This window comes from Tiliqua scincoides, chromosome 4 (assembly GCF_035046505.1).
Source record: "Tiliqua scincoides isolate rTilSci1 chromosome 4, rTilSci1.hap2, whole genome shotgun sequence".
NCBI classification, from domain to species: domain Eukaryota; kingdom Metazoa; phylum Chordata; class Lepidosauria; order Squamata; family Scincidae; genus Tiliqua; species Tiliqua scincoides.
The window spans coordinates 149,950,263-149,976,577 of record NC_089824.1 but is presented as its reverse complement, the minus strand read 5'-3'; the positions used below and the strand labels follow the sequence as shown (position 1 = coordinate 149,976,577).

Below are 26,315 nucleotides of genomic sequence, written 5' to 3'. Positions count from 1 at the left end.
TAAAACAATCAACTAATGGCTCCCTGTCCCAAAAAGGCTCACAATCTAAAAAGATGCAAAAGAACACCAGCAGACAGCCACTAGAAAAGACACTGCTGGGGTGAGGAGTGCCAGTTACTCTCCCCCTGCTAAAAAGAGAACACCCACTTGAAAAAGTGCCTCTTACCCAATTAGCAGGTGTAAATTCTTCTATCCTCACCCACATAGCCACAATCATGTCAACCAAGGCAGTGGTTTTCAACCTGGGGTTGCTGAGAAGCTAATGAGACCTGTGCCATCATATGCCAGCAATGCTCTATTGCTGTTTACATTAGCCAACTAGATTACCTCTACAAAAAAAATGTGAGCCAAACGAGATGTTTGTTAAACAAGTGCTTCCCCGTTCACTTTAACTGTAATCGGGGGGGGGGGGGCTATACTCTTTATATCAAAAGAAATATGAAGAGGCACATCCCACTTCATTTTGCTGCACTTGGTGCTTTAGAGCAATTTTCTCTCAGCCCAGCTGTAATCCTAGAAGAGAGCTGGGCAAGGAGCAAACTGCTTAATGCAGCCAAATGTGATTATGTAAAATCACCACTCCACTTCCCCGCATGCTGCTTTTGGTTTTAAAAGTAGATCTTGTAAATGGAACAATGAAAATGTTTTTAACAAACATGCAGCTGCCCTGGACATCTAAATTGGCCAAGTATGAACACAAATTGGACTTTAAAAATGATAACTCTCAAACCAGATGGGCAGATTTCAATCTCCCTGGACATTCTCGCATAAACGAAGAAGATCAAAGGGATACTCCAGTTTGAAGCAGTGGAATTGGAATTCATATGCAGATTTAACACTATCCCATTTGGGCTGAATTGACACTAAAAGTGGTGAGCTCTCTACGGAAAATAATGGTTCTTATTTAAGTGTTTATGTACACTATTCATCTTGTTTTGTCAGTTCATTATCGGTTGGGAGTTGGTCACATTCTGGTTGGTTCTCATACTCTTTTAATTGGATCTCTTGGCATTTGTATTATGCATAGAAACATAGCACACCAATCTTTTGCATTTCTGTGCCTTCTAGTCTTTATAGTAATATCCTTCTACCCCATTTCTCTCAGTGAGTGAGCATTTACTAGTCTTAAAGGTACTATAGAACAGTTTGGTTTTTATTGTAAAGTATGCAGATTTCAATACTGAATTAAATTTAATGAGATCAGTTGGGTCTAGTAGTTAGAACTGGACTAGGTCTGGGGACATTTGGGCTCAAATGGTCACTTAGCCATCATGTGCAGTGGTCAGCCAAGTGGTCTGAGTTGGCCTAAATTTCTTCACACGACTTTTGTGGAGGTAAAATGAGAACTTCTTGTGTGCAACCTTGGAGGAAAGTGTAGGATTTATCACAAATACATTGATAATATTTTCTAGTTATCTGGGAGCTTAATTGGTGAGGTTGCTTTCTGTGGCCATTGATGGATCTTGTTGAATAACGCGTGCTGCTATGCCAGTCTTGCAGGCCTGATGAAATGTTAGTACTTGTAATAATAAGATAGCCAGGGACATGCACATGACTGATTATTACAAAGTAATTGCTTACTGCTTGGTTGTGGGAACCCACTATCGTTAATCAGTTATCACAAATTAGAGCTTGTTGTCATCTCAACATATTCACCACCAATGGGAGGCACTTGATAAATACCATGAGAAACTGTACCAGGGCACATGACTTGGTTATAACCTCTGCCTGTTGGCAACCTTCAGTCTCAAAAGACTATGGTATCGCGCTCTGAATGGTGGTTCTGGAACAGCGTCTAGTGTGGCTGAAAAGGCCGATTCGGGAGTGACAATCCCTTCCACACCGGGAGCAAGTGCAGTCTGTCCCTGGTCTGTCTCCCTGGCTATGGGCCTACCTTCTTTGCCTCAGACTGTTGGCCAAGTGTCTCTTCAAACTGGGAAAGGCCATGCTGCACAGCTTGCCTCCAAGCAGGCCGCTCAGAGGCCAAGGTTTCCCACCTGTTGAGGTCCACTCCTAAGGCCTTCAGATCCCTCTTGCAGATGTCCTTGTATCACAGCTGTGGTCTACCTGTAGGGCGCTTTCCTTGCACGAGTTCACCATAGAGGAGATTCTTTGGGATCCGGCCATCATCCATTCTCACGACATGACGAGCCAACGCAGGCTTCTCTGTTTCAGCAGTGCATACATGCTAAGGATTCCAGCTCGTTCCAGGACTGTGTTGTTTGGAACTTTGTCCTGCCAGGTGATGCCGAGGATGCATCGGAGGCAGCGCATGTGGAAAGCGTTCAGTTTCCTCTCCTGTTGTGAGCGAAGAGTCCATGACTCGCTGCAGTACAGAAGTGTGCTCAGGACGCAAGCTCTGTAGATCTGGATCTTTGTATGTTCCGTCAGCTTCTTGTTGGACCAGACTCTCTTTGTGAATCTGGAAAACATGGTAGCTGCTTTACCGATGCGCTTGTTTAGCTCGGTATCGAGAAAAAGAGTGTCGGAGATTGTTGAGCCAAGGTACACAAAGTCATGGACAACCTCCAGTTCATGCGCAGAGATTGTAATGCAGGGAGGTTATAACCAAGTGTTTATAATTGATTAGTTTTTCACCTTGGGTCCTGTTTCTGGGTAAGTGGCAATGAACTATGATGCCTGATAATTGATCATAGCTTCTCACAATCAGAATGTCAAGTGCTAACTAGTGAATATGTAATAAGTGAACACTTCTTCGATAATTGTTAGTATTCTTCAAGCTATCAGGCAGGTACTACATATTGCATTGCTGATAGTCATGCTTGGAATCCTGGTAACATTGTTCAGTTATTAACTCATTTTGCTTAACTGTCAAGGATAATATATCAAAGTGAATACTGACATATAATTCAGAACAAGAGACATGCGATATAGACTGCAACAATGCTGAGTTTCAGGCTTGTCTCATTTAAGGAAAGCATTTACAGATTTGAGCGTTGCTATAGGTAAAATCTCTATGGTGATTACTGAATTGCTTTTATTGCTGCATCAGATACAAAACTGCACTGAAATTTGTGAATATCACCTGTGGTAGTTTCAGAAAAGGTATCAATGCAATCACTGCTTTCTACAGAGTTTGCTTTTATACCTCTCTGTTGGGCTTTGGCACTCATAAGAGAAAGGGTCAGGCAGCCTCTGTCCATATCTCATTCTTATAGATCAGGGGTGTTCATAGTTTTTGGCAAGAGGGCCACATCATCTCTCTGACACTGTGTCGGGGGCCAGGGAAAAAAGATTTAATTTACATTTAAAATTTGAATAAATTTACATATGTTTACATAAATGAAAATATTAAAGATGAACTTATATGAATGAAGGAAGGTCTTGCAATAGCTCAAGGCCTATAAAAGGCCTTGCACAAAGCAAGGCTGGCCTTTCCTTTGCTGCCACTACTGCATCACAGACATGAAACAGCAAGCAGTGGAGGAAGCCCTCATCCCACAGGTCACACAAAAAGGTCAAACAGTTGCCTTCATGCTGAGAGCAGTTGCATCGGGCCAGTGCGGGCACCAACAAATCTCCGGAGGGCCAGAGGTTCACTGGAGACTGGGGACTCCCTGAGGGCCGCATTGAGAGGCTTCGAGGGCAGCAAGTGGCCCCAGGGCCGGGGTTTGGGCACCTCTGTTATAGATCAATGATTTTCAACGTTTTTCATCTCATGGCACACTGACAAGGCACTAAAATTGTTAAGGCACACCATCAGGTTTTTGACAGTTGACAAAACATACCATGCTGCCAGTGGGGAGCTCACATTCCCCATTGGCCCTACTAATAAATGACCTCCCAAATTCCTGTTGCACACCTGCAGATCATTCATAGCACACCAATGTGCCATGGCACAGTAGTTGAAAATGGCTGTTACAGACGATGTTGCCTCCCCCAACCCTGCCATCTCCTCCAAGGGGGGTAGGTCTACATCAAAAGTTGTGAAGTATGTCATTCCTGGAGGTTTGATAGGGAGAAACCAAATGGACACCTAAGTCCTCTATTGTCAGTTGTTTGATGAGGTAGAGAATCTTTGATAGCTGTTCACCTCGTAATCTCTCCCCAGGGTTCTTTTTACTAGGTCTTCAGAGACCTAGATGAAGCCTCTCTAATGTCAATGACCAGAGGAAGGTGTCTCTGGACCCAAGTGAGGATCTCATGGCTTACTTGCCCTGTGACTGCTTCAAGTCCAGTTCTATTGGATGTCATTGAGGGGAGCAGAGTCCCAGGTACTCCAGTCCCCTGTCCATTGAGGGATTAATCTTTTCCTTGGGGTAATGTCCCTTCAGAGTCTCAAGGCCCAGCATCCCTTTCCTCTTCCCCCCTTTCTCTTTCTCTCTACCTCTTTCTCCTCCTGTCTTACCTTATCTTCTCTCCCCTTCCTCCTCCTATGTCTCCATCTTGCTTCCCTCAGCTCTTCCCTTTCTTGCTCCATTTCATGCCTCATTCTTCTTCTCTTTCCATTTCATCTCTGCCTCGCTTTTTTCTCTTCCCCCCATTCCTGTTGTTCTCTTTCCTCTTTTAAGGGCTCTCATCCCAGATCACCTCCTCCAAAGCAGCTGCTATGCAGGATCATGACAACATTCCCCTTCTACATGACACTTCACAATGACATAATAGCTGAGTATGACAGAGCAGGACAATAACCTCCACAGAACCCCCAAGAAACCACAGATGGTCACAAAGTACATGTATGGTATCTTCCCCACATGGTACACCTAGGGTGGCTGCCACAATGCTAGAGTTTACACCAGAGTAACTAGTTCAGTTCATACGCTCTCCCAGAACCAACATCAAAAACATAGTAATAGTAGTAGAAAATGGGGCAATGTAACAATAACCATTCCTATAGATCCTCAACAATTCTGTTCTAACTCACCCATCACAATATTGATCCTAATAATGCCTTTGTGTTACTCATGCATTGAAAGCACCAGTCAATGTGGGGATGGCACAAATGCCATAATGATGCTAGGCATCCATGCTGTACTCTCTCCCACACATGGCATGAACATAATATTGGGAAAAGCCCTTAGTTTATTTTCCACAGCACCTAATGTCAAGGGAGGAACTTTTGAAAATTTTTGACATCCCAGGTAACAGCATTCTTAAAATAAGTAGTGTTTTGCCAAGGAAAATGCCAGGACTATTTAGACATAGGTCAATCATTCTATCCTTGCTATTTCACAGCTGCATAGCCAGTGACTAGGAGAGAGCTTGTATCCCTAACAGCCCAATCCTATCTAACCTTCCAGCACCAGTGCAACCACAAGATAAGGGAACAAATGTTCCTTTACCTTGAGGAAGCCTCTGTGCCAGCCCACACCCTCAGGATGCAGTGTGCGCTTCATTGGCACAGTTGCATCAGTGCTGGAAATTTAGATAGGATTGGGCTGTAAATGGCTGACCCCTCAGAGGAGAGTCTGAGACCTTTTTGAGAACACACTTTTTCAAGGGGTAGATCATCATATATGTTAATAAAAAGCCAGTGGAAATCACTTAACTGTCACACAGTGTAGATGGCTTCTATGATTCACTTGTCTTAGAAACTGAGTGGTATAATGCACAAAATTATGCATGGGATGGATAAAGTGGATAGGGGGATGTTCTTTTCCCTCTCACACAACACTGGAACCAGGGGATATCCACTAAAACTGAGTGTTCAGAGAGTTTGGGCAGACAAAAGAAAATATTTCTTTACCCAGCATGTAATTAGTCTGTGGAACTCCTTGCCGCAGGATATGGTGATGGCATCTGGCCTGGATGCCTTTAAAAGGGGAATTGTCAAATTTCTGTTGGAAAAGTCCATCACAGGTTACAAGCCAGGTTACACCAGGATGCAGGTCTCTTGTTGTCTTGTGTGCTCCCTGAGGCATCTGGTGGGCCACTGTGAGATACAGGAAGCTGGACTAGATAGGCCTTTGGCTTGATTCAGCAGGGGCTGTTCTTATGTAATGATTTGCAAATGGAAATGAACATTATACAAATTGTCATTTTGTTCAAGTGCTCTGTCCCTGAAAAATGACTATTGCAAGATACATTAGAGGATAGTGCACAAAATCCAGTAAAAGAAGTTTTTATTGGAGGTACTTACACAACAGCGCTTGTGGGAAGAAGAGAGAATTCCCTATTCCCAAACGATTAAGTTAGGTGTTCTCCCCTTGGAGTAGATAATCTGTGAATTCAGAAGTATATTGATCCAGCAGTCTGCTGGATAGATAGTTGAAATGTATAGTTGAATACATATTATATATGTATTATATATTCAACTATTATATAGTTGAATAATAGATAGTTGAAATGTATTTTCCTGCTTTAAAATACAGTATATTTACCATGTATTATTGCAGATGAAACTGGAATGTTTCTAATGACAATTAAATCTTTTCTTCCTAATGTTTGAATAAAACTGGTTAAAATGGGTGCAAAGATTATTAATCTGTTGTGCTGAGGAAGTTCATAGGTCTACTTGAGATACCAGGCAGATAAGCAGATTTTGCAAGTTCCAGTTTAAGAAAGCAAAATATTCTGTTGTGGATTGTTGCTGACACCTTCACTCTGCTGCCTTTTTCTTTTACACATTTTTTCTTCCTACCCAAGCATTGGAAGACTAGTTATCAATGTCTTTTGAAGTGGGTCAGCAGTCTATGAGGGGTAGCACTGGGCCTCAGGGCTGTTTCAAGAGTTTGCTGTTGTACCCTTTGGCAGAGGTACCTCTCTTCCCATAAACTGAATTGGACATAAGATACTATGCCTATTCAATATGCTGTTGCAAGATTTCTGCTCCTTTGTTTGGTCTGGTGAGGATTGGAGGGAATTTTTATGCTTACTTTATCTGGTCCTAGAAATAATTGTTGGAATATTGGGTTTCTGGCACAGCAGCAGCAGAGCCTAGTAGAGTTTAAAAGTGCATAACCCTAACATCCTAGGCATCAGGCCTGAGAGAATGTGCCAAAAAACCCACAGTGAAGCAAAATGTTGACACTACATCAGGGAGCGTATAGATCTTGTATAGAATGTGAATGAAGACTGGCAAAACTTGAGGCGAGGAAGGCTCTGACAAACCTTACAGATAGCAGTAAAGACTGTGGGCACAATCCTATGCATATCTGCTCAGATGTAAGTCACATTCAGTAGGGCTTCCAGAAGTGGAAGGATTGCAGCCTCAGTTTTCTATGTACTGGAGAAGTGAAAGATAATGGAAATTTGCATGATACTATTTTTATTTGTAGTTTCATTGCGAGTTTGCATTAAATCAAAATTTAGAAGTTAGGAGAGAAATGTCAGATTGTTTTATGAATGGTGCTAAAGTCAAATGCTAAAGAATATTGATTGGTAGCAAACAAAAATTCAAATGATAGCAAAAATATTAGATGTTTATATGTGAGTTTGTCTTTTGAGAGCTGAGAGTTAAGGTTAATTTTTCTTTAAACGCAACAAGTATTAGTCCTTCAGTGAGCCAGATAGTGGCAGAAAAGCAGCTTCTGCTTATCTTGGGTGGGGGGGGAGGAGAATTTTTATGTAAGGTCATATAGCACCCTTACCTCTAATTGGGGAGGACACATGTTCCCCAGAAAGCAAACACTGTGAGAAAGAGTGCTATCTGGGACCTTGTAACCTATAAGGTGGGAAACTAGCACTGATTGGCCCCATTCTACTGAGAATGCATGTTCCCATTGGCTACAATTTCTGTTAGTTACAGCTATGATGAAGAATGCTGTAAGGCAGTGTTTCTCAAACTGTGGGTCAGGACCCACCAGGTGGGTCGTGAGACAATTTCAGGTGGGTCCCCATTCATTTCAATATTTTACTTTTAATACATTAGACTTGATGCTGCCATGGTATGTGACTGCATTTGTGGAAATGTTATAGATCTGTACTTTGAACAGGCTACTATGTATATGCCTTTAACAATGCTAGTCAATGGGACTTACTCCTGGGTAAGTGTGCGTGGGATTATAACCTAGGATTGTTAAAAAATTTCCTGCTTGATGATATCACTTGCAGTCATGACATCACTTCCAGTGGGTCCTGACAGATTCTCATTCTAAAAAGTGAGTCCCAATGCTAAAAGTGTGTGAACCACTGCTGTAATGAATCAGCATTAAAGGAGGCAGCATTATGGGAGGTATTACTGTACTGCTAAGTAACAAAATTGAGAGATAATATACATGTCCCTTAATGAATGTAACTAGCTAGCTATGACCCATTGTTTACAACAGTGACTTGATATAGTTCATATGCTATTCCACAGCTCACCTGATTTCTGAAAACAGGTTCTGTAGATGTCAGTGTTAATACTTCTGTTGAATCTTGTGTGATGTGATGAACATATGCAAACTTGGGCAGACCTCTGGATGGAGAATGCCGTTGTCTTATAAAAGGATACTACAGCTGTTACTGACTTCGGTATAGCAAACAGAACTCAATCCTATCCAACTTTCCAGCACGGATGCAGCTGCAATGCAGTTCTAAGGTAAGATAACAAATGTTACCCCCTACCACCACAGGATGCAGCTCATGCCCCATTGTCATGGCTGTATCAGCACTGGAAAGTTGGATAAGATTTGGTCCCAAAAGTCACACGAGACATAACTTAAGTATCTCATATTAAGACCCTGTAATGGGACCATGAACACAAATATTAAATATCTTTAGACCTTTTTGTTGCCCTTTTTGCCAGACTGCGTATTGTAGTCAAGATAGCCTTTCTGTGGGCAAAGTGTTGAAAAGAAATTTGTGTGAATTTGAGAGTGAAGAAGGATTGTTAAAATAAGTGTAAAGTCTAGGCCTTTTCAACCCATCTTGATTCTTTCAAAGACAGTCTCGTTGAGTTTATGTGAAGGATAATGCTTTTCACTGCCATTTGCTGGGTGGTCTGCACACCACTTAAAATCATATGGGTTAAATTATACAATGGCTCACAGAAATAGAGAATGGTATGGGAGGTTTTAAAAATAAATGGGCACTTTTTCTGGTAAAGCCTTCTGTAGGTATTGCTTACACCATGGTCCTAAATGCATACATTAACTCTTAACTAGGTATAAATAAATGTCTAAACATTCTAAGTATTGTGATGAATACTTAGCTGACAGGGAAGACAGATGAGGTGCTCATAGGATATAACTGCCATGGTTAAAAGCCCATCATTGAAAAGAGTGGAAGAGTAAGTGAGCACTTTTGTTTTAATAATAACTAGTGCTAATGAATCTTGAGTACTGAAGTTTTATGAGTAAAGGTAGTATATACAAATTGATCATACTAAAACAAATGCAGACAAATTGTAAGCAAACATAATCCTCTAGCAGTTGTTCCTCTTTTTGTCCATTATCTTCTTAGCTGACACCCTAAAAGCATTTGTTGCCAATTCATCAGCACAGAATGTATCTACTAAGTTACTGATTTGTTATAATTTTTTTCCAGCCCTGTTTCCCCCCCAGCCAAAACAGTGAAAAAATACAGCTGTTGGCTATGAAGAGCAAAACGATTATGTTCCATTTCATGACAACCAAAGATTATGAGCCCTTTTGGGATAGAGAACCATTTATTTTGCTATGTGAACTGCTTTGTAAACTTATTTGTTAAAAAAGGTGTACAACTGTTCTTAATTATTAATAATAATGATGAAAATAGTACAAAGTCTAGAAATTAATACTGTATTTTTGCAGGGAAATATATTCAGGGCCCAATCCTATCCAACTTTCCAGTGCTGTTGTACTTTAAAAAAAAAAAACAACCTCAAAGGAGTTCAACAGGAAGCTGTAATGTTGCTACCTGTTGACGTCTTTCTAGTTCTTTAAAGCATTCTGGCTGTTGTGGGGCAGAGCTTGTAGGCTTATAGCACTCAGTTTAAGGAAGAAGAATTTAACCTGGTAAGGCTTTAAATCATGTAAATGGGCGCACAAGGGGCACATGCAGGCAGGGGTGTATGTTTCCCCTGCATCCATGGATGCTTTGATAATTGAAACAGTGGATACAGGATGTGTGGATATGGAGACCCACCTGTACCACTTTTCAGCAAACAAGTTCACAAACCAGTTTACAGAGAAAATCAAGGAACTAAATGGCTCCCTGTCCCAAGAGGGCTCATAGTCTAAAAGAGATGCAGAAGAATGCCAGCAACAACCACAAGATAAATTAATGTGCTGGGAGTGAAGAGGGATAGTTACTCCATCTGCTATATATAAGAAAAAGTGCCTCTTTGCCCAGTTAGCAAAGTAAAATAGGTGCAAGTCTTTTCCGTTTACATCAAGAACAAAGTACACCATATATTGGAGAGCAGGTTTTACAGTCAAAATGGTTTTGAAAGATGTTGGCTTGTATCCAGATAAAAAATTAGTACTATTCTATGAAGTCTTACAGAAAGGTTGGCAAAGACTTCTCGGAGTTGCTGTGTTTCAGAGATTGCATTACAGCAGCAGTTCACAAACTCCTATGTATTGTGAGATAGAAGGTATTGCTTCTCACTCTAAAGAATTCAATAAAAATAATTGTATGTTTTACAAGACTAATTACAGTATATGTTGAATTGCATCTTTCCTTGCCACCATAACTTTGTCAATTTCTGTCTTGGAATGTACAAAATGGAGCAAAATGTTTTGAGTGTTTTTGTGATGCCAAACACATAAGACAGAAAAAGTTTGGGTTTTTTGTTTGCCTAGGCCAGGCGTAGACAACCTTAAACACTCAAAGAGCCATTTGGACCCGTTTTCCGGAGAAAAGAAAACCTCGGGAGCCACAAAACCCTTTTGGCATCTAAAATGAAGATAACACTGCATATATAGTTTTTATTACCTTCACTGCTGCCCTGAGCAGCTGCTGTGCATTGCTGGAGAGGAGCTGCAAACGCTGGCTGGCGGAGGGCATGCTTGTGGGAGAAGGATGAGGAGGATCTCTGGCAAGGCTGGACAGCATGTTGTATACACGTAGAATCCCTTTTCACCTGCCCTTAGCATGTGAAAACGGGTGCAGATATATATCTCTGCCAGGATTAAGAGCCCAATCCTAGGTATTCTGAAGTAAGTCTCATTCTAGTCAATGGAGCTTACTCCCAGGAAAGTGCCTAGGATTGCAGCCTAGGAGCCCAATCCTGTGCCTGTCTACTCAGAAGTCAGTCCCATTAGAGTCAATGGGGCTTCCTCCCAGGAAAGTGTGGAGAGGACTGCAGCCTCAGAGCCCCTCCTCTGCCTGTCTCCTCAGAAGTCAATCCCAGTAGAGGCAGTGGGGCTTCCTCCCAGGAAAGTGTGGGGAGGACTGCAGCCTCAGAGCCGCTCCTCTGCCTATCTCCTCAGAAGTCAGTCCCAGTAGAGTCAACGGGGCTCACTGCGCACTCGCACTTGTCAGCCAGAGTTGCCTGGTGCAGGAGGAAGCCTGCCTGGGAAAGGATGGGGTGGGGGGAGAAGAGGAGCCCTATGGGGGGGTTGTGCTGTGCTGGGCTGGGTGGGGGAGGCTGGGGGGACCCTCGTTCAGTGGCTGCGCTTTTGAGGGGAGGGAGGGAGGCAGGCGCTGGGCTGGGAGGCGAAACTGTGGGGGGCGGAAGCCTATCAAAAAGGTGCACTTTCACCCGGACTCTGGAGCTGCAGCAGACGGCTGAAAGAGCTGCATGCGGCTCTGGAGCCGCGGGTTGCCGACCCCTGGCCTAGGCAGACTATGTTAACTCATTATGTATCTTTTGTTACATTTTCTCTGTCACTTATGCTCATGCATTTCATATAAAGAAGCATTAACTTTGCTTTGTTTAGTGAACCACAGGTTCCTCCTTAGGAGCAAAAAAGCTCCATTGCTGCTTTTGGATATGTTATATTCAGATGGCTCGCAACTGAATTAAGCTGCAGAGTGAATGATACCTCTTCAGTACAAAGTTATTCTTTCGGACGATATTAAATATGCAACCCCATTTAAAAAAAAAAATGCACAAGTTCATCTGTTTGTTGAAGATTTGCTAGGATATGCTGGCAGAGATAACTGAGAGGGACAGCCTCTTTGAAACTTATTGCAGAAGCAGCTCTTTGCAATTTTACATGCAGCAACTTGTATAAGTCTGCTTGTGAAAAGGGTCAGGAAGTGTCACTGTTGTATAAACAAGCCACCATGGCAGGCTTAACTATAGCTCTAAGGAAGGTGTTAGCATTGGATCATATGGAAAAGAAACAGCTGATAGATAACAGGCATTCTTGTAGATCTCCCGTTTGTAATTCAACCTGTCATCAGATAGGGGATGAGGCTGCTTCCTAAATCCGACTTTGAGTTAAGACATGATATCAGATACAACTTGGCAATGCAACATACAAAATAGTTTCTTAAGAGGATATAATAAAATCACTTTGACTATAGCAAATACCCAGGTTTATAGGGTACAGAAGAATGGTTAGGAGTATCAGGCTGGTTAGGAAGAGTGACCATTTGTATGCTAGGGGATATATTTATGAATGACAAACCAGTTTTATGGACATGTCTGTAGTACAAGATGTCACAGCAGGAAACAGAATAACTGAGATTCAGAATATTAACATAATTTTTAAACTTACTAGTGAAACTTCCTTTCTGAAATTATGCCACTGAAGTGTATTTTATCAAATACATGTGTCAGTTTAATTGTTTTTGCATATCTTGAATACAGTTTTCCAACACTAACATTTTATGGGTGGCATTAATAAAGCATATTCCAGTGGTTCTCGAACTTTTCTGGCTCGCGCCTCCCCTGATCCTTGTAGCCATTGGCCACAGCTCCCCATTACAACACCTCACCTCAGTAACCCCCAAAATAGGGATGAAGGTGTTATAATTATACACTAGAAACAAGAGTGCCAGCACTCTGAGGCTGCAATCCTAACCACACTTACCTGAGAGTAAGCCCCCTTGAACAAAATAGGACTTACTTCTGAGTAGACCTGGTTAGGATTGTGCCCTGAGTTTGTTAGCAGCACACCTGGAGAGTTTTGGAAAGGGAGGGGGGAAGTGATGAATTTGCAGTAGGGGCAGACTTTGTTTTGTGTATATCTGCTAAACTGAGACCTAGAGACTGTTTGGCTGGAATCCTAACCCCACTTTCCTGGGAGTAAGTCCCATTGAACACAATAGGACTTACTTCTGAGTAGACCTAGCTAGGATTGTGCCTTTTGTCTTACAATAGCAGCCAACAGAGTACCCCCCCCCAAAAGGCGGCAGGAGGAAAAAGGGGGTGGCTGAAAAGTAATGGGGATTTTAATTTTTAATCAATTTTTGGAGACAAAGCCATCAAGAGTGGCTTTTTTCTCTTTTTTGGAGGGGGAGGAAAAAGAGAAAGATGAAGATCCTGGGTTAAGCTGACACATACCCCAAGCCTATGTAGGTCTACTCAGAGGTAAGCCCCATTTGAGTCAATGGGGCTTACTCCCAGGAAAGTGTCAGAAGGATTGCAGCCACACCCAGCAAGATTACAACTCACCCCAAAGTAGATGGGGGCTGCTCACACACATACACTCAGCATGCAGATGCCACCCCTGTTCCTCCAGGCAAGACGGAGGGATGCAGGCTGGGGCATTTGGACACTAAGAGCAGGCTGGGCTCTCCAAGTGGAGGACTTACTGTTCCCTCCCGCTTTGACGTACTCTTCTCTCCTCCAGCCTTGACCAATCCCAGGATGCCCAGGGCGAGAGGCACATGGGAAATGTAGTCCTTGGGGCGAGGTTGCACATAGAGAGCGCTCCAATGAGATGCGGCACCTCTGCCTGCCCAGCCAGCCTTCTCTCCCACCTCACCCAGCATGTTTTACAGCCCTCCCAGCCTCACGATGCCCCACCCACCTTGTTCACAGCTACAGAAAAGCAGCAAGTCAGCAGGCAGCATGTGCAGCAGAGCAGCCCAGCCCCTAGGGGGACGCTAGCCACACCTCCCTAAGGAGGCGGGACGCACAGATTGAATACCCAGATATTCTGAAGCATTTTTCTTCTCTAGGGAAAGGGGCAACACATATCAGAGAGTTCAGCAATAAAAGCAGGTTTTGAAGCTCAAGGGGTGTATGCAAGTGAACAAGCGCTCTCTCTCTGAGGGAATTAGTGGAGAGATTCACTGATGTAATGACGAAATGTTATCAATAGGAATAAAATTTGAAATGCTTTTACACCAGGGAAATGAACAATGCACAAATATCCAACATGTGTACATAGGATTGTATCCTAAGAGCTTCTTCCATTGGCAGGAGACACTTTCTTTGTGTCAGGTTGAAAGAGGGGCAGTTTTCACCAATATTCTTTTCCCTTTGCAGGCCCCTATGCCCCATGAAAATCTATGCTTGAAGGTTTCCTTGTTTTCCAGAGTGGATTTCAGAGAATTGCAGGACATGGCAGTGAGAAAGGGAGACTGACAAAGCTCCAGTTCCCCTTCCCCTCTTGTAGCAAAGTGAATACCAAAGAACCCCCTGTGTGTTATATTTGGTTCCATGATGGAACCAAATAAAGATGTGATATGAAGGGTTTGGGGGAGGCATGGAAGAGAAGAGGATGGAGCCCTACTGATCTTTTGCACCCCAGAGTTTCATGAATGGTTCCTGACATTTTGCTATACCAACCATGTGCTATAGCTAGAAGTGTTTTATTTTTTTACAGATTTTTTTGTTTTTTGTGTTTTTTAATTTTGTTTTACAAAAAATGGGAAATGCAGAAAGCAGTGTTATGTGTTTTTATTCCAAGGGCAAATTTCTTAAAATTATTATTATAAATTATAATAGCTTTAAAAGTGTACTAGGTAGGTGATATAGGTGGTATAGTATCAGCAGATGCAGGCACAGTCATTACCCATGCACTATCCCCCAGTCCAGCCCAACTAGCCTACAGTGACCAATATGTTAGAGGTGTTAGAAAACTGAGTTGTTTTTTTTACAGATTTTGGGGATTTTTTTGTTTGTTTCTTTATAAAAATGAGAAGTGCAGGAAGTGTTATGTGTTTTTATTTTGTTATTGCTGAAAAATCACACCTGTAGCTATAACTTCTCCTAGAGCTCTGGCTTGTACTAGGCTGTCAAATATTTTGTTTGATTTGCTTCAATAAAAATCACAGGATGTGTTTGGTCAGGAGGACTGACAAATACATTATGGAAACTGAGTTGAGATATTTATTAATAGATCTGGATTGTCTTTAGCCATTCTTAGAAAACATTGTTGCAGTAGCTTTTGTGAAGCTTAAGTTTTTAGAAGTTTGATTGTGAACTGGTATTTTCTAAGAAACAAACAATGAAGTATTTTATATTTATATGTCATAATGTAACAAGTAAAATTCAGCAAAAAAAAAAAAAACCTGGTTTGGACAGGTGAGAACAGAGAACTTGCTCAGCTAAATATATTATATGAAAATTGAGGGCAATTTAGTGGTGTTAGACTCTGAGCTTAGTTGGGACAATTAGCAGCCCTCTGGTGTGTTAGTAATAAATCATTCTACAATACCAATTAGGTGTAATTCTACAAGTCATCCCATTTGAACAACATTCTGTTAAAAACTATGTTCCTTCGAGACTGGTAATTGAGCTGTAGTACTTTATGGAAACAATTGAGGCAAAGTCACTGCTTTTATCAGCAAAGGTCTCATTATTCATGTAAGGAAGTAAATCATGATTAAATGACCTGTTATTAATAGTTAGGAAGGACATTTGTCAGTCCCATAGACTAATGAACAGACCAATTACATATTTCAGTACACAAATTGAGCTGTGTTGTCAGGTCATTCCTTTAGGTGGAATTTTGTGTGTATGTAAGAGTGGATTGGAGAGTGTCAGAAGGCAGCCAGTTAGACATTACTAATTAAAGAAATTTATCTGTCTCTGAAGGCAGAATGCATTAAAATGTAATATTGAACATTTTGCTGTGAGCTGTTAATTGTTAAAAGATTATTCTCTTTTTTCATTCAGGCTGCAAGCTGTAGGGAGCTACAAGGGAGCTTGTAAGAATGAAACAGTATTACTAGGAAGAAAATTTGAAAATATACTGAACAAAATTGGACTTTGTGGGGATTATCAGTATCTCATGATTTCACTTGGAAATTATGTACAGTGGTACCTCGCATAACGAATGCCTCGCGCACTGAAAAACTCGCATAACGAAAGCGTTTTGCGAAGTTTGGTAACTCGCACAACGAATTTTTATGACCCGTGCTTCGCAAGATGAATTTTTTTTTTGTTTTGCTTTGGTTTGTCTTAAGGGGGGGATCTTCATGTCAGTTTATGATCCCGTCCACCCTAGTAAGGGGAGGATCTTCATGTCAGTTGATGATCCCTTTCACCCTAGTAAGGGGAGGATCTTCATGTCAGTTTATGTAAGTAAGTCCCATTGTGCTTGTTTCCAGGAAAGTGTGCACAGGATTACAGCCTTCAAACTCCCCACTCAGCATCCCCCCCATCGCTCATTCACCCTCTCACTGCCCCATTTCCTTCACGTTTCCCCCCACGATCACGGCAAAAGCAAGCAATTGAGTGCAGCTGCTCTGTCCTCCCCAGCTTAGAGCACAATCCTGTGCGTGTCTCCTCAGAAGTAAGTCCCATTGTGCTTCCTTGTTTCCCTCCCCATGATCACGGCAAAAGCAAGCAATTGAGTTCAGCTACTCTGTCCTCCCCAGCTTAGAGCACAATCCTGTGCGTGTCTCCTCAGAAGTAAGTCCCATTGTGCTTGCTCCCAGGAAAGTGTGCACAGGATTACAGCCTTCAAGCTCCCCACTCAGCATCCCCCCCCCCCGTTTTTGAAATCCTCTGTACAGTATGTATGCCTTTAAAGAGCACTTAATAAACACTTTTGATTGGATTGAGTGGACACTTTTGATTGGATTTCAAAACACTTTTGATCAAAACACTTTTGATTGGATTGGATTGAGTGGATTGAGAACTGGTTGGAGGCCAGGAAGCAGAGAGTGGGTGTCAATGGGCAATTTTCACAATGGAGAGAGGTGAAAAGCAGTGTGCCCCAAGGATCTGTCCTGGGACCAGTGCTTTTCAACCTCTTCATAAATGACCTGGAGACAGGATTGAGCAGTGATGTGGCTAAGTTTGCAGACGACACCAAACTTTTCCGAGTGGTGAAGACCAGAAGTGATTGTGAGGAGCTCCAGAAAGATCTCTCCAGACTGGCAGAATGGGCAACAAAATGGCAGATGCGCTTCAATGTCAGTAAGTGTAAAGTCATGCACATTGGGGCAAAAAATCAAAACTTTAGATATAGGCTGATGGGTTCTGAGCTGTCTGTGACAGATCAGGAGAGAGATCTTGGGGTGGTGGTGGACAGGTCGATGAAAGTGTCGACCCAATGTGTGGCGGCAGTGAAGAAGGCCAATTCCATGCTTGGGATCATTAGGAAGGGTATTGAGAACAAAACGGCTAATATTATAATGCCGTTGTACAAATCTATGGTAAGGCCACCCCTGGAGTATTGTGTCCAGTTCTGGTCGCCGCATCTCAAAAAAGACATAGTGGAAATGGAAAAGATGCAAAAGAGAGCGACTAAGATGATTACTGGGCTGGGGCACCTTCCTTATGAGGAAAGGCTACGGTGTTTGGGCCTCTTCAGCCTAGAAAAGAGACGCCTGAGGGGGGACATGATTGAGACATACAAAATTATGCAGGGGATGGACAGAGTGGATAGGGAGATGCTCTTTACACTCTCACATAATACCAGAACCAGGGGACATCCACTAAAATTGAGTGTTGGGCGGGTTAGGACAGACAAAAGAAAATATTTCTTTACTCAGCGTGTGGTCGTTCTGTGGAACTCTTTGCCACAGGATGTGGTGCTGGCGTCTAGCCTAGACGCCTTTAAAAGGGGATTGGACAAGTTTCTGGAGGAAAAATCCATTATGGGGTACAAGCCATGATGTGTATGCGCAACCTCCTGATTTTAGAAATGGGCTTTGTCAGAATGCCAAATGCAAGGGCGGGCACCAGGATGAGGTCTCTTGTTATCTGGTGTGCTTCCTGGGGCATTTGGTGGGCCGCTGTGAGATACAGGAAGCTGGACTAGATGGGCCTATGGCCTGATCCAGTGGGGCTGTTCTTATGTTCTTATGACCTGGGCCGTTGCTGATCAGGTATGGGATTCTTTTTTTTTGTACTCATCATAAGACGGTGGGGTGGGGAGGGGCACTTGGTCTGGCCCCTCAGCCTTTCTGGCTTGGGTGACCCTGTTTGTAGAATACACTACCGCCAGCATAGCCTGAAGCATCATCATAGCACACAAGCTGGCACACCATATCAAGGTGGCCCCTGTGTGCCTGATGATGATGATGATGATGATGGTTAACAGATAATAGCTGTTTAAAATTGCTGATGAAAGTTTTGAACAACCATCTGTAAAGCTTTGCTTTTGAAAACTAGTGCAATGAATATAGCATGAACTCAAATTCTGAAGTTTATAAAGATGCTGTATGTAGACTACTATTAGTATGGAAACTAATACTATCAGCATAGAAAGAAAAGAAAAGAATAATATCAGCATAGAAAGAAAAATGTTGAGAGGAATGTTGTCTGTTCTTCATGGTGTATTTAGTGCCAGGTTTCACTCATGGTTGACTTGGAGGTTTTTTTTTATGTAGTTTGATGGAGGAGGGTGAGCTTCTCCTGGGTGACTTCAAGGTCTTTGCTTTCTTTTTGCTTGAGTTTTCTGGATCCTCTTAAATACTGCCAGTGCTTAATTAATTCAAGTCTATCATTCAAGTTCAAGTCTATCTGAAAGCATCCTCTGATCTGGAAGGTCATTCCCGTACTTCTGGTACATGGGTACAGTCCTTCAGTGATCAAGGAAATGCGCTCTGTCACTGTTTAAGAAAATTTCCATCCATTCTGACCTCATATGTTCCAGGATTGAGCCCTGGCATAGAAAACTGATGTTGTGACTGAGTTCAAAATTTAACCCTGACACACAAAACACAGTGTTGCCAAATTCATGTCCCAATTCATTAATTGGGACAACTCGGACAAGAATCTAAGCAAAGGCTCCCTCAGGTGACATTTCACACTGCTCCTGGTCCCTTTTAAAGGGTCATAGCTCAACCTCTCCACAGGCATTCCCTGAGGTGTGCTTCAATTAGCCTCTGCCATGTCAGGCATCCACCTCTGTCCCAGCTGGTGCAATTGTAGCATGGTTTCTAGCCCTGAAACTTTTTGAAGCCTCTGAGACTTCAGAAAGCAAACTGCTCTCTGTCCCTACGAAAGGCTTCCCTTTGGTCATGTTTCGTACCCAGTTAGGTCTTGAGATTTGTAATTGCTATGTAAGGGCATGGTTAAATTAAATTTCAATGCATTCCTATGGGAAAACGCGCTTCGCAAAACGAAAAACTCGCATAACGAAAGGACTCGCGGAACGGATTAATTTCGTTATGTGAGGCACCACTGTACTTCCAAGGGGAGCTGGGCTGGGTTCAGAACACATGGATAAAGGGAGTTAGTAATTGACCAGAGAGAGGGGACTTGATAAGAGATTTTAAAGGGTATGTTTTGTTTAACATGTTACTTACAGATGTGGTGCTGTATAAGGCAGGTGGTGCAAAAGGAAGCTGCTGAAGGAAGAGATACTGTTCATGATGTTGATGTTGCTCAAGGGTTTAGAGCAAGGGTGTAAAACATAAGACCTGGAGGCCAGATGTGGACTGCTGACGGGGTGTCCTGTGTGATAATTGGGCTCTCGTATCTTGAAAATATGGTCAAGATTTGTGTGGTTGATGAGTTTTTAAGTGAGAAAAAGTACTTATTTCTGGTCATGGCTTGCTTAATGATGTAACTTCCTGCTTAATGACATCACTTCCAGCCCTGCGGGCATCATGAATGCTATTTCGGTCTGCTGTTTGACATCCCTGATTTAGAGCCATTGTTTGCACTTTTGGAACAACAGTATCTATACAATCCTCAGCTAACTCTGCTAGTCCATGTGGAGTAGTATCAATCAACATGTTCACTGCAGATGACTACGCTCTGATGTAAAGCACTGATCATCTGCAAAGCACTGTCGGGGGAATATACTTACTGCCATGGTGGAATGGTTCAGATCCTCTAAGGGCCCAATCCTAGGAGCGCCCTGGGCTGGCACAAGTCCCTTGTGCCGGCCCAAGAGCATTGCCCAAGAGCATTGCGGCCTTACGGCATGTTTGCACCTCCTTGGGAGTCGGCTTCCAGTTGCATCTAGAGGTGTTCTGATGCATGCATGACTTGCTGTGCCTTAGAAGGTGTCCTAGAGGCTTCTTAGTCACACATCTGGTTTTTCGTAAAACTGGAAGTGTGTTTCAGAAGCCTTTGGGGTGCATTATGTGAAGTCCTCCAGCTGTGGGTTTTGGAATCTATGGTAAGTCAAACCCGCAGGTTCTGAACCTGTGGATGAGCAGGGTCCACTGTAGATGTAAACATTTCCTGCACCTATGTCCTTTACCACTGAAGCCCTGCCTGCATATTTTCTTTCACCTTTGAGCTCTTAAAGGGGCAACCTTGTTACAGGTCAGCCTTCCTTACCCATGGGTTTGAGACCCATGAATTTTACCCAGGGCAAGTCAGGAGGGCTTCACTGTACCTTCCAGATGCGACTGACTCTTTTGGTCACATTGGGAGGCATTCTGAGGCACAGGGAAGTCACATGCAACCTCCCTGTGTCTCAGAAGGCCTACCGGAGTCTTTTGAGATGCACCACCCGTTTTGTCACCTCCCCGCACCTCAGAAGACCCCAATTTCAGAGGGAGAAGAAACATGGAGCAAGGTCTCCAATGTTGACTGACGCAGGTGGGTAGTTTAATGTGGACAAAGCTTGAACCTTTTTTAATGCTGGAAAACATACCTGAAATAGGAAAAAATGCAAAAAAAGTCTTTAAAAGTTTGAAAGAAGTGTATGTCAAGTGTTAGCGCCAAATGAAGCTTCTCAGTTTCAGTATTTTGCAATGCTCATTTTCCCACTTAATAAATTTGATTGTCTTCGAAATATTGTTAAAGCAAACTATGCCTAGTATGAATATTAAAAAAATACTTGTTTATAGTAAATATGTTTTAATGGTCTTGGATGCGTTCTGTAACATTTTTGCCTTATAGATTGCACTATGTCACAATGCATGATGAAAAGCATCTTTGATTTTATTTCTTTTCTTTTCATTTTCTAGCTAGCAAAAAAAATCCGGGAAAAGTTTAACCGTTACTTGGATGTGGTAAATCGAAATAAACATGTTGTGGAAGCGTCATACACTGCTCATTTGACTTCACCCCTAACTGCAATTCAAGACTGCTGCACCATTCCACCATCCATGATGGAGTAAGTATCTCAGGCTTCTGTTGAGTACTCCTTTAATGGCAGAGAGAGCCCATTTAGCTCTTTGGGATCTGGTTTTAGGGCAGGGCCCATCAGTAGAGGTTTTGTTTGTTTGGTTTAAAAACACAAAACACTGCCATTTTGTGTTTAAAATATATGGATAAAAACACAAATACTGCATTTTGGTTTTTAGGATATTTTCCAGAAATTAAAGTAGATTACTTTTCCAGTTAGAAATAATACTGCATCTACTGACACTATATCACCTATATCACCCACCTAGTGCACTTTTAAAGAGTTTAAAATTAATAAAAATGAGAACTTGAAATAAAACACTTAACACTGCTTTCTGCCTTTCAAATAATGAAATCTGAGAAAAAATAAAACCATGTTAAAACACCAGTACCCATGAGAGAAAGGAGAGTTAGGGTCTGACAGAACAGACCTTCTAAAATGACTCCAAGGTGAATGCTGTCACGCTATGGGATACTGGACAAGAATATATCAGAGTATATTATTTTATAGTTACTTAGGCTTATCTTACAAGCACTCTTACATGGTGAGCCACCTGTTCTCTGCATATGGCACATTATGAATACTATGGGATAAACAGTATATTTGGTATGGAGAATCCTGTCTTTGTATAGGGATTATCAGGTGAGATTTTAGCCAGTATCTAAAAGCATAGCTATTTCAGCAGCATCAGAATGTGCTGTAGTTAATTTTATGACTTCAGTACCATGGCATTTTGTCAGTCTGGTGTGAAAAATTGGAAAAGCACATATTGGTGGTTGGGTACTGAGCGGGGAAAATTAATTAATGCATCATGTTTTAAAAGTTATTTATATACATGAAAGAGAGAGCTGTTTGTCAAATATTATTAAACTGATGATTTTTGTTTGTATTGCCAGCCTAAACATTTAAAAGTGTTTGTATTTTAGGATTATGTTATAAAATGCTTTGGTTTGCTGATAGAGATAATTAACACAAAATTCTATAACCTGATAGTAAAAATATATCATATAAAGCAGAATTACTTATGTCTGAGAATCTTTTCATTTAGTCTCTGTTTATGCTAAACAGAGATGACAATGGAAACCATGTCCCTTGTTGCCAATATTTATTGCAAATATGTATTGAGAGACTGAGTGAAAAAGCCTGGCATTGTTTTGCGAACAGCAGCCTAGTCCTCACTAAATTCCCCTGCACTGGCACAGAGGTGCTGGCGAGGCCTCGCCTGCATCCTGTGAGAAAATTTTGGCTGCTGGAGGTCTTGTTCCGAGGTAAGTTCTAGCAGCTGCAGTGGGTCTGCTTGGTCTTGAGCCAGCAATATTGCTGGCGCAGGTCTGATTTGATCCGTGTCAATGGGTCAGGCACAAGAAGGGAGATAGAATATGGTGTGTGATCCCACCAGCTCACAGGCCTGAGCAGCCCACCCCCTTCACCACCCCCCTGCCACATTCCACCTATTGCTTTGGCGGGCATCCTTCAGTATGCTGATACCAGTGGAAAGGCTCTGGTATTCCTGCCAGCCCTGCTTGAAGGCACATTGTCTCAAAGTGTTTTACAGCACTTTTGCAACACCATGTGGTGGCAAAGTGTGTGCTCTGCTGGCACACGGTAAGAACAGGATTGGGCCACAAGTCTGCTGAAAACAGATAGCTCTTATATGGATTTATAAAAATACTTTTGTTTAATAGCTTCAGACTTGCTAGAATTAGGTTGATATAGTTATTGGAATATTATTACAAATTTCTCCAAAGGCTAACAATAAACTAATTCTTTGTGTAGCCTTTAATTTTTTAACAGAGTTACTTTTATAGTGCAGTTTTGAGAAAAGCTGTCTAATCCAGTGGTGTTCCTGGGGGTCCCCGCGCCCAGGGCAACCCCCGTTTTCCACCCCTCACCCCCATTTCTGCCCCCCACCCTCTTCTCCACCCCCCACCGCTGACCCAAAAGTAATTGCGGTGACGTCATCATCACTGCAATTACTTCCATGCAGCTACCTCCTCCGTTCCCCCTTTGAAAACAAGGGGGAATGGAGGATGCAGCCGAGGCCCCCATAGAGCCTTCTGCGTCACTTACAAACGGCGCAGAGATCTCCATGGCAGCGGTCTGGGGCTGCTTCCAGTGGACCCAAACTGCTGCAGTGGAAGGCTCTGTGGGGTCCTGGGAAGCGGCACGCGTCTCCTCCAAAATTGGAGAGGGCAGCCACCCTCCACATCTGAGGGACACCCTCAGAGGCGGAGGAGGGGTGCCCCAGCGGAGCATTCCATGCTGCTTGTAAGCGATACAGACGTCTCCTCTGGAGCGGTCTGGGGCTGCTGGAAGCGGCACCCCACACAGGCGGGCTTCCAGCACCCCCAGACTGCTGCAAAGGAGACCTCTGTGCTGCTTACAAGCAGTGCGGAAGGCTCCGCTGCAGCCCAGGAAGCAGCACGCGTCTCCTCCGAAATCGGAAGCGCGTGCCGCTTCCCATCCACCTCTGAAGAACACCCTCAAAGGTGGAACAGGGTCGCCCAGGAGCACTCCTGAGAGGCAGTGGGAAGTTGCCTCTCTGGCAGTGCCTTGGTGCCGACTGGGCCGCCCCCCTCCTTTATAGGAGATTAGGAGATGGGCGCTCTAGAGCGACAGTGCCTCTCTAGGGCGCCTGTCTCCTATCCTCCTATAAAGGAGGAGGAGAGGGGGGAGGCTGAGGCGCTGATGGACAAGCTGCCTCTCCACAGCGCTCCTGGGCACTCCTCCTCCGGTGGGGGGGGCAAGGCTCGGGGCGGCGCCCCTGGAGGGTTTGCCCCGTTTGCCCCCCTCTAGGTCATCCAGTGGTCTAATCCAGTGGTTCTCAGACTGTGGATTGCAACCCCATTTTTGGTGGTTCATGAAGCTGACAAGTTGATAGCTGACAAGGAAAATGTATTGAGCACTGTGGAAACTGAAATGGAGCAGCACGTGCATCTACTCACGAGTAGATGACCATGCTTCAGTCCACTTCTAAGGGTAAAGCTAAAAACAGGCTTGAGCAGCTAGTAAAGTGAAACTTTTTTTAGTTTCATAAAGTTAGGTGGGTCCTGATAAAATGTCATTTTAAAAAGTGGGCCCTGGTGCTAAAAAGTTTGGAAACCACTGATCTAATCTATTTATTCTGTCCTTACCAACCTTACCCTGCCAGGCCTCCTTTGAGACATGCTAGAAATAGCAGGGGCTTTTCCTTGTGGCAGCTACCATCCAAGTACATGCCTGTTCAGAGGACATTAGAAGCATTGAAATAACTGCTGAATGATCATTTGAATATGCACACAAAATGGGGACGAACACAGCACAGTGGACTTTAGCCATTAGTTCCAAATCAAGCAGTGTGGTCAAGAAGTGGCTGGTGAAGCTAGTAGAGGAGAGGGTGGGGCCAGGAGCATAGTGAGAGGACATAGAACATTTGTTTTGCATGAAGAAGGTCCCAGGTTCAATCAGTGGCATCTCCAGGTAAAATAGACAAAAGAAGGGAAGACAAGGCCCAATCCTATCCAACTTTCAGCGTTGATGCAGCTGCAGTGCAGCTCCAGGGTAAGGGAACAAACATTCCCTTACCTAGAGAAGTCCTCCATAACTGACCCCCCGCACCACCACTGCAGGATGCAGTGCATGCCATGTTGGCACAGCTAGAAAGTTGAATGGGATTGGGCCTTCAGTGTCAACAGTACAGAGCGAGTTGGATCAGAGTGATCTAACTCTGGATTTGTATGTTCCACTGGAGTCCATCCTTTTAGGCAACCCCAAACCTGCAGTGTCAGTGTATGGTAGGAAGAACAACTAAGCATCCTTTGGGAAGGCTAACCCTGTGTGCTGTACAGTTACTGCTAGCTCTGGGTATCCTGAAAAGTGCCATAAGGCACTCCGACCTTGGCTTTAAGAGTGCTGAACCAGTGCTGAGGTCAGCACCAGTCAGGGCTAGGTCTCAGTCTGGGAAGATAATGGACTGGAGCCTCCAGTGGTAAATTTCACCATCGGCCAGTGATGAGCCTTTACAGGGTGGGGAGGGGAGAAGGCAGGGAGGAGCTGGAATTGGGAGGGGAGAGGGTGGACTGCAGGGCTGGGCTGGGGAGGAGGAAGAGACAGCAGCGCACTGCCACTGAATCCTATGCCCCTTCTTGAGCCGTAAAACCTGAAACAGGTCACCTTGGTTCTGTGCCCACTCAATAGTGGGCACAGATCAAAGTAGCCCTATGGGAGCTGCTGTTCATTGATCAGATGTTTGTTCCCTTATCCCAAGGAGATCTACAGAAGCTTCCCTCCCTGGCCCCATAGGATACAGCGGCGGCCATTTGGGCTGTCGCCCTAGGCACTAGGGAAGCATACGGTTGGGTCCTTAAATGCTAGTTAAGCACTTAAAACAAAGTGTCTTCTGAAATCAGAACAAGTTAATTTACTTCTGTTATTTTACATATTAATTTGCAAATGTTACACATGCTAAGCTTTTTTTATACTTCCTAAAGTCTGAGAGCAGAGTCGCACACACATTCTGTGCGCACCTGTGTGTGTATGTGTATGCACTAGTGCCAGTAACATGAAGCATCACACAGTACCTAACTCTAGTGTAGAACTGCAATTTATAATAAAATAGTTGGCATTTGTGTGGTGCTTTTGAATCTTCAAAGCATGCCACGTGCACTGACTTACTTTTCTAACAGCAACTCTGTGTGGTCAGTCAGAATTACTAACCCAAATTGCAAACAGGAAACTGTGGCTGAGAGTGGCTAATCTAAGGCCACCTAGTATACTTGTAGAAGAGCCAAAATTTAAACTGGAGACTTCCTGAGTAATAGCACAACCACTGAGCAATGACACTATTCTCATACTGAATGGTATAGCTAACCGCTCCCTCCCACCCACAGTCTTTCTGTGTGTATTCTGCTAGTGTCTGCACTGTAGTCCTTTTTCATAGAATTAAAAAGTGACAGGACCCAGCACAGCTTGAGACCACAAAATGCAGAACAGTAAAGGTCAACTGGAGGTTTTGCAGCTCCAGTAGCAGAGCCCAGTTTGGTTGATACTGTTGTGTCCAGTTCTGGTCGACACATCTCAAAA

The 26,315-nt window shown here is 43.3% G+C and overlaps 1 protein-coding gene across 1 annotated transcript in view; it reads left to right on the top strand.

The window, feature by feature from the left end:
- CACHD1 (cache domain containing 1) overlaps positions 1–26,315 on the top strand; it is a 164,825-nt gene that overhangs the window by 60,587 nt on the left and 77,923 nt on the right. The window contains exon 3 of the mRNA XM_066625926.1: positions 21,094–21,242. Within this exon, the coding sequence (XP_066482023.1) occupies positions 21,094–21,242 (149 nt within the window). The remainder of the gene's footprint in view (positions 1–21,093; positions 21,243–26,315) is intronic.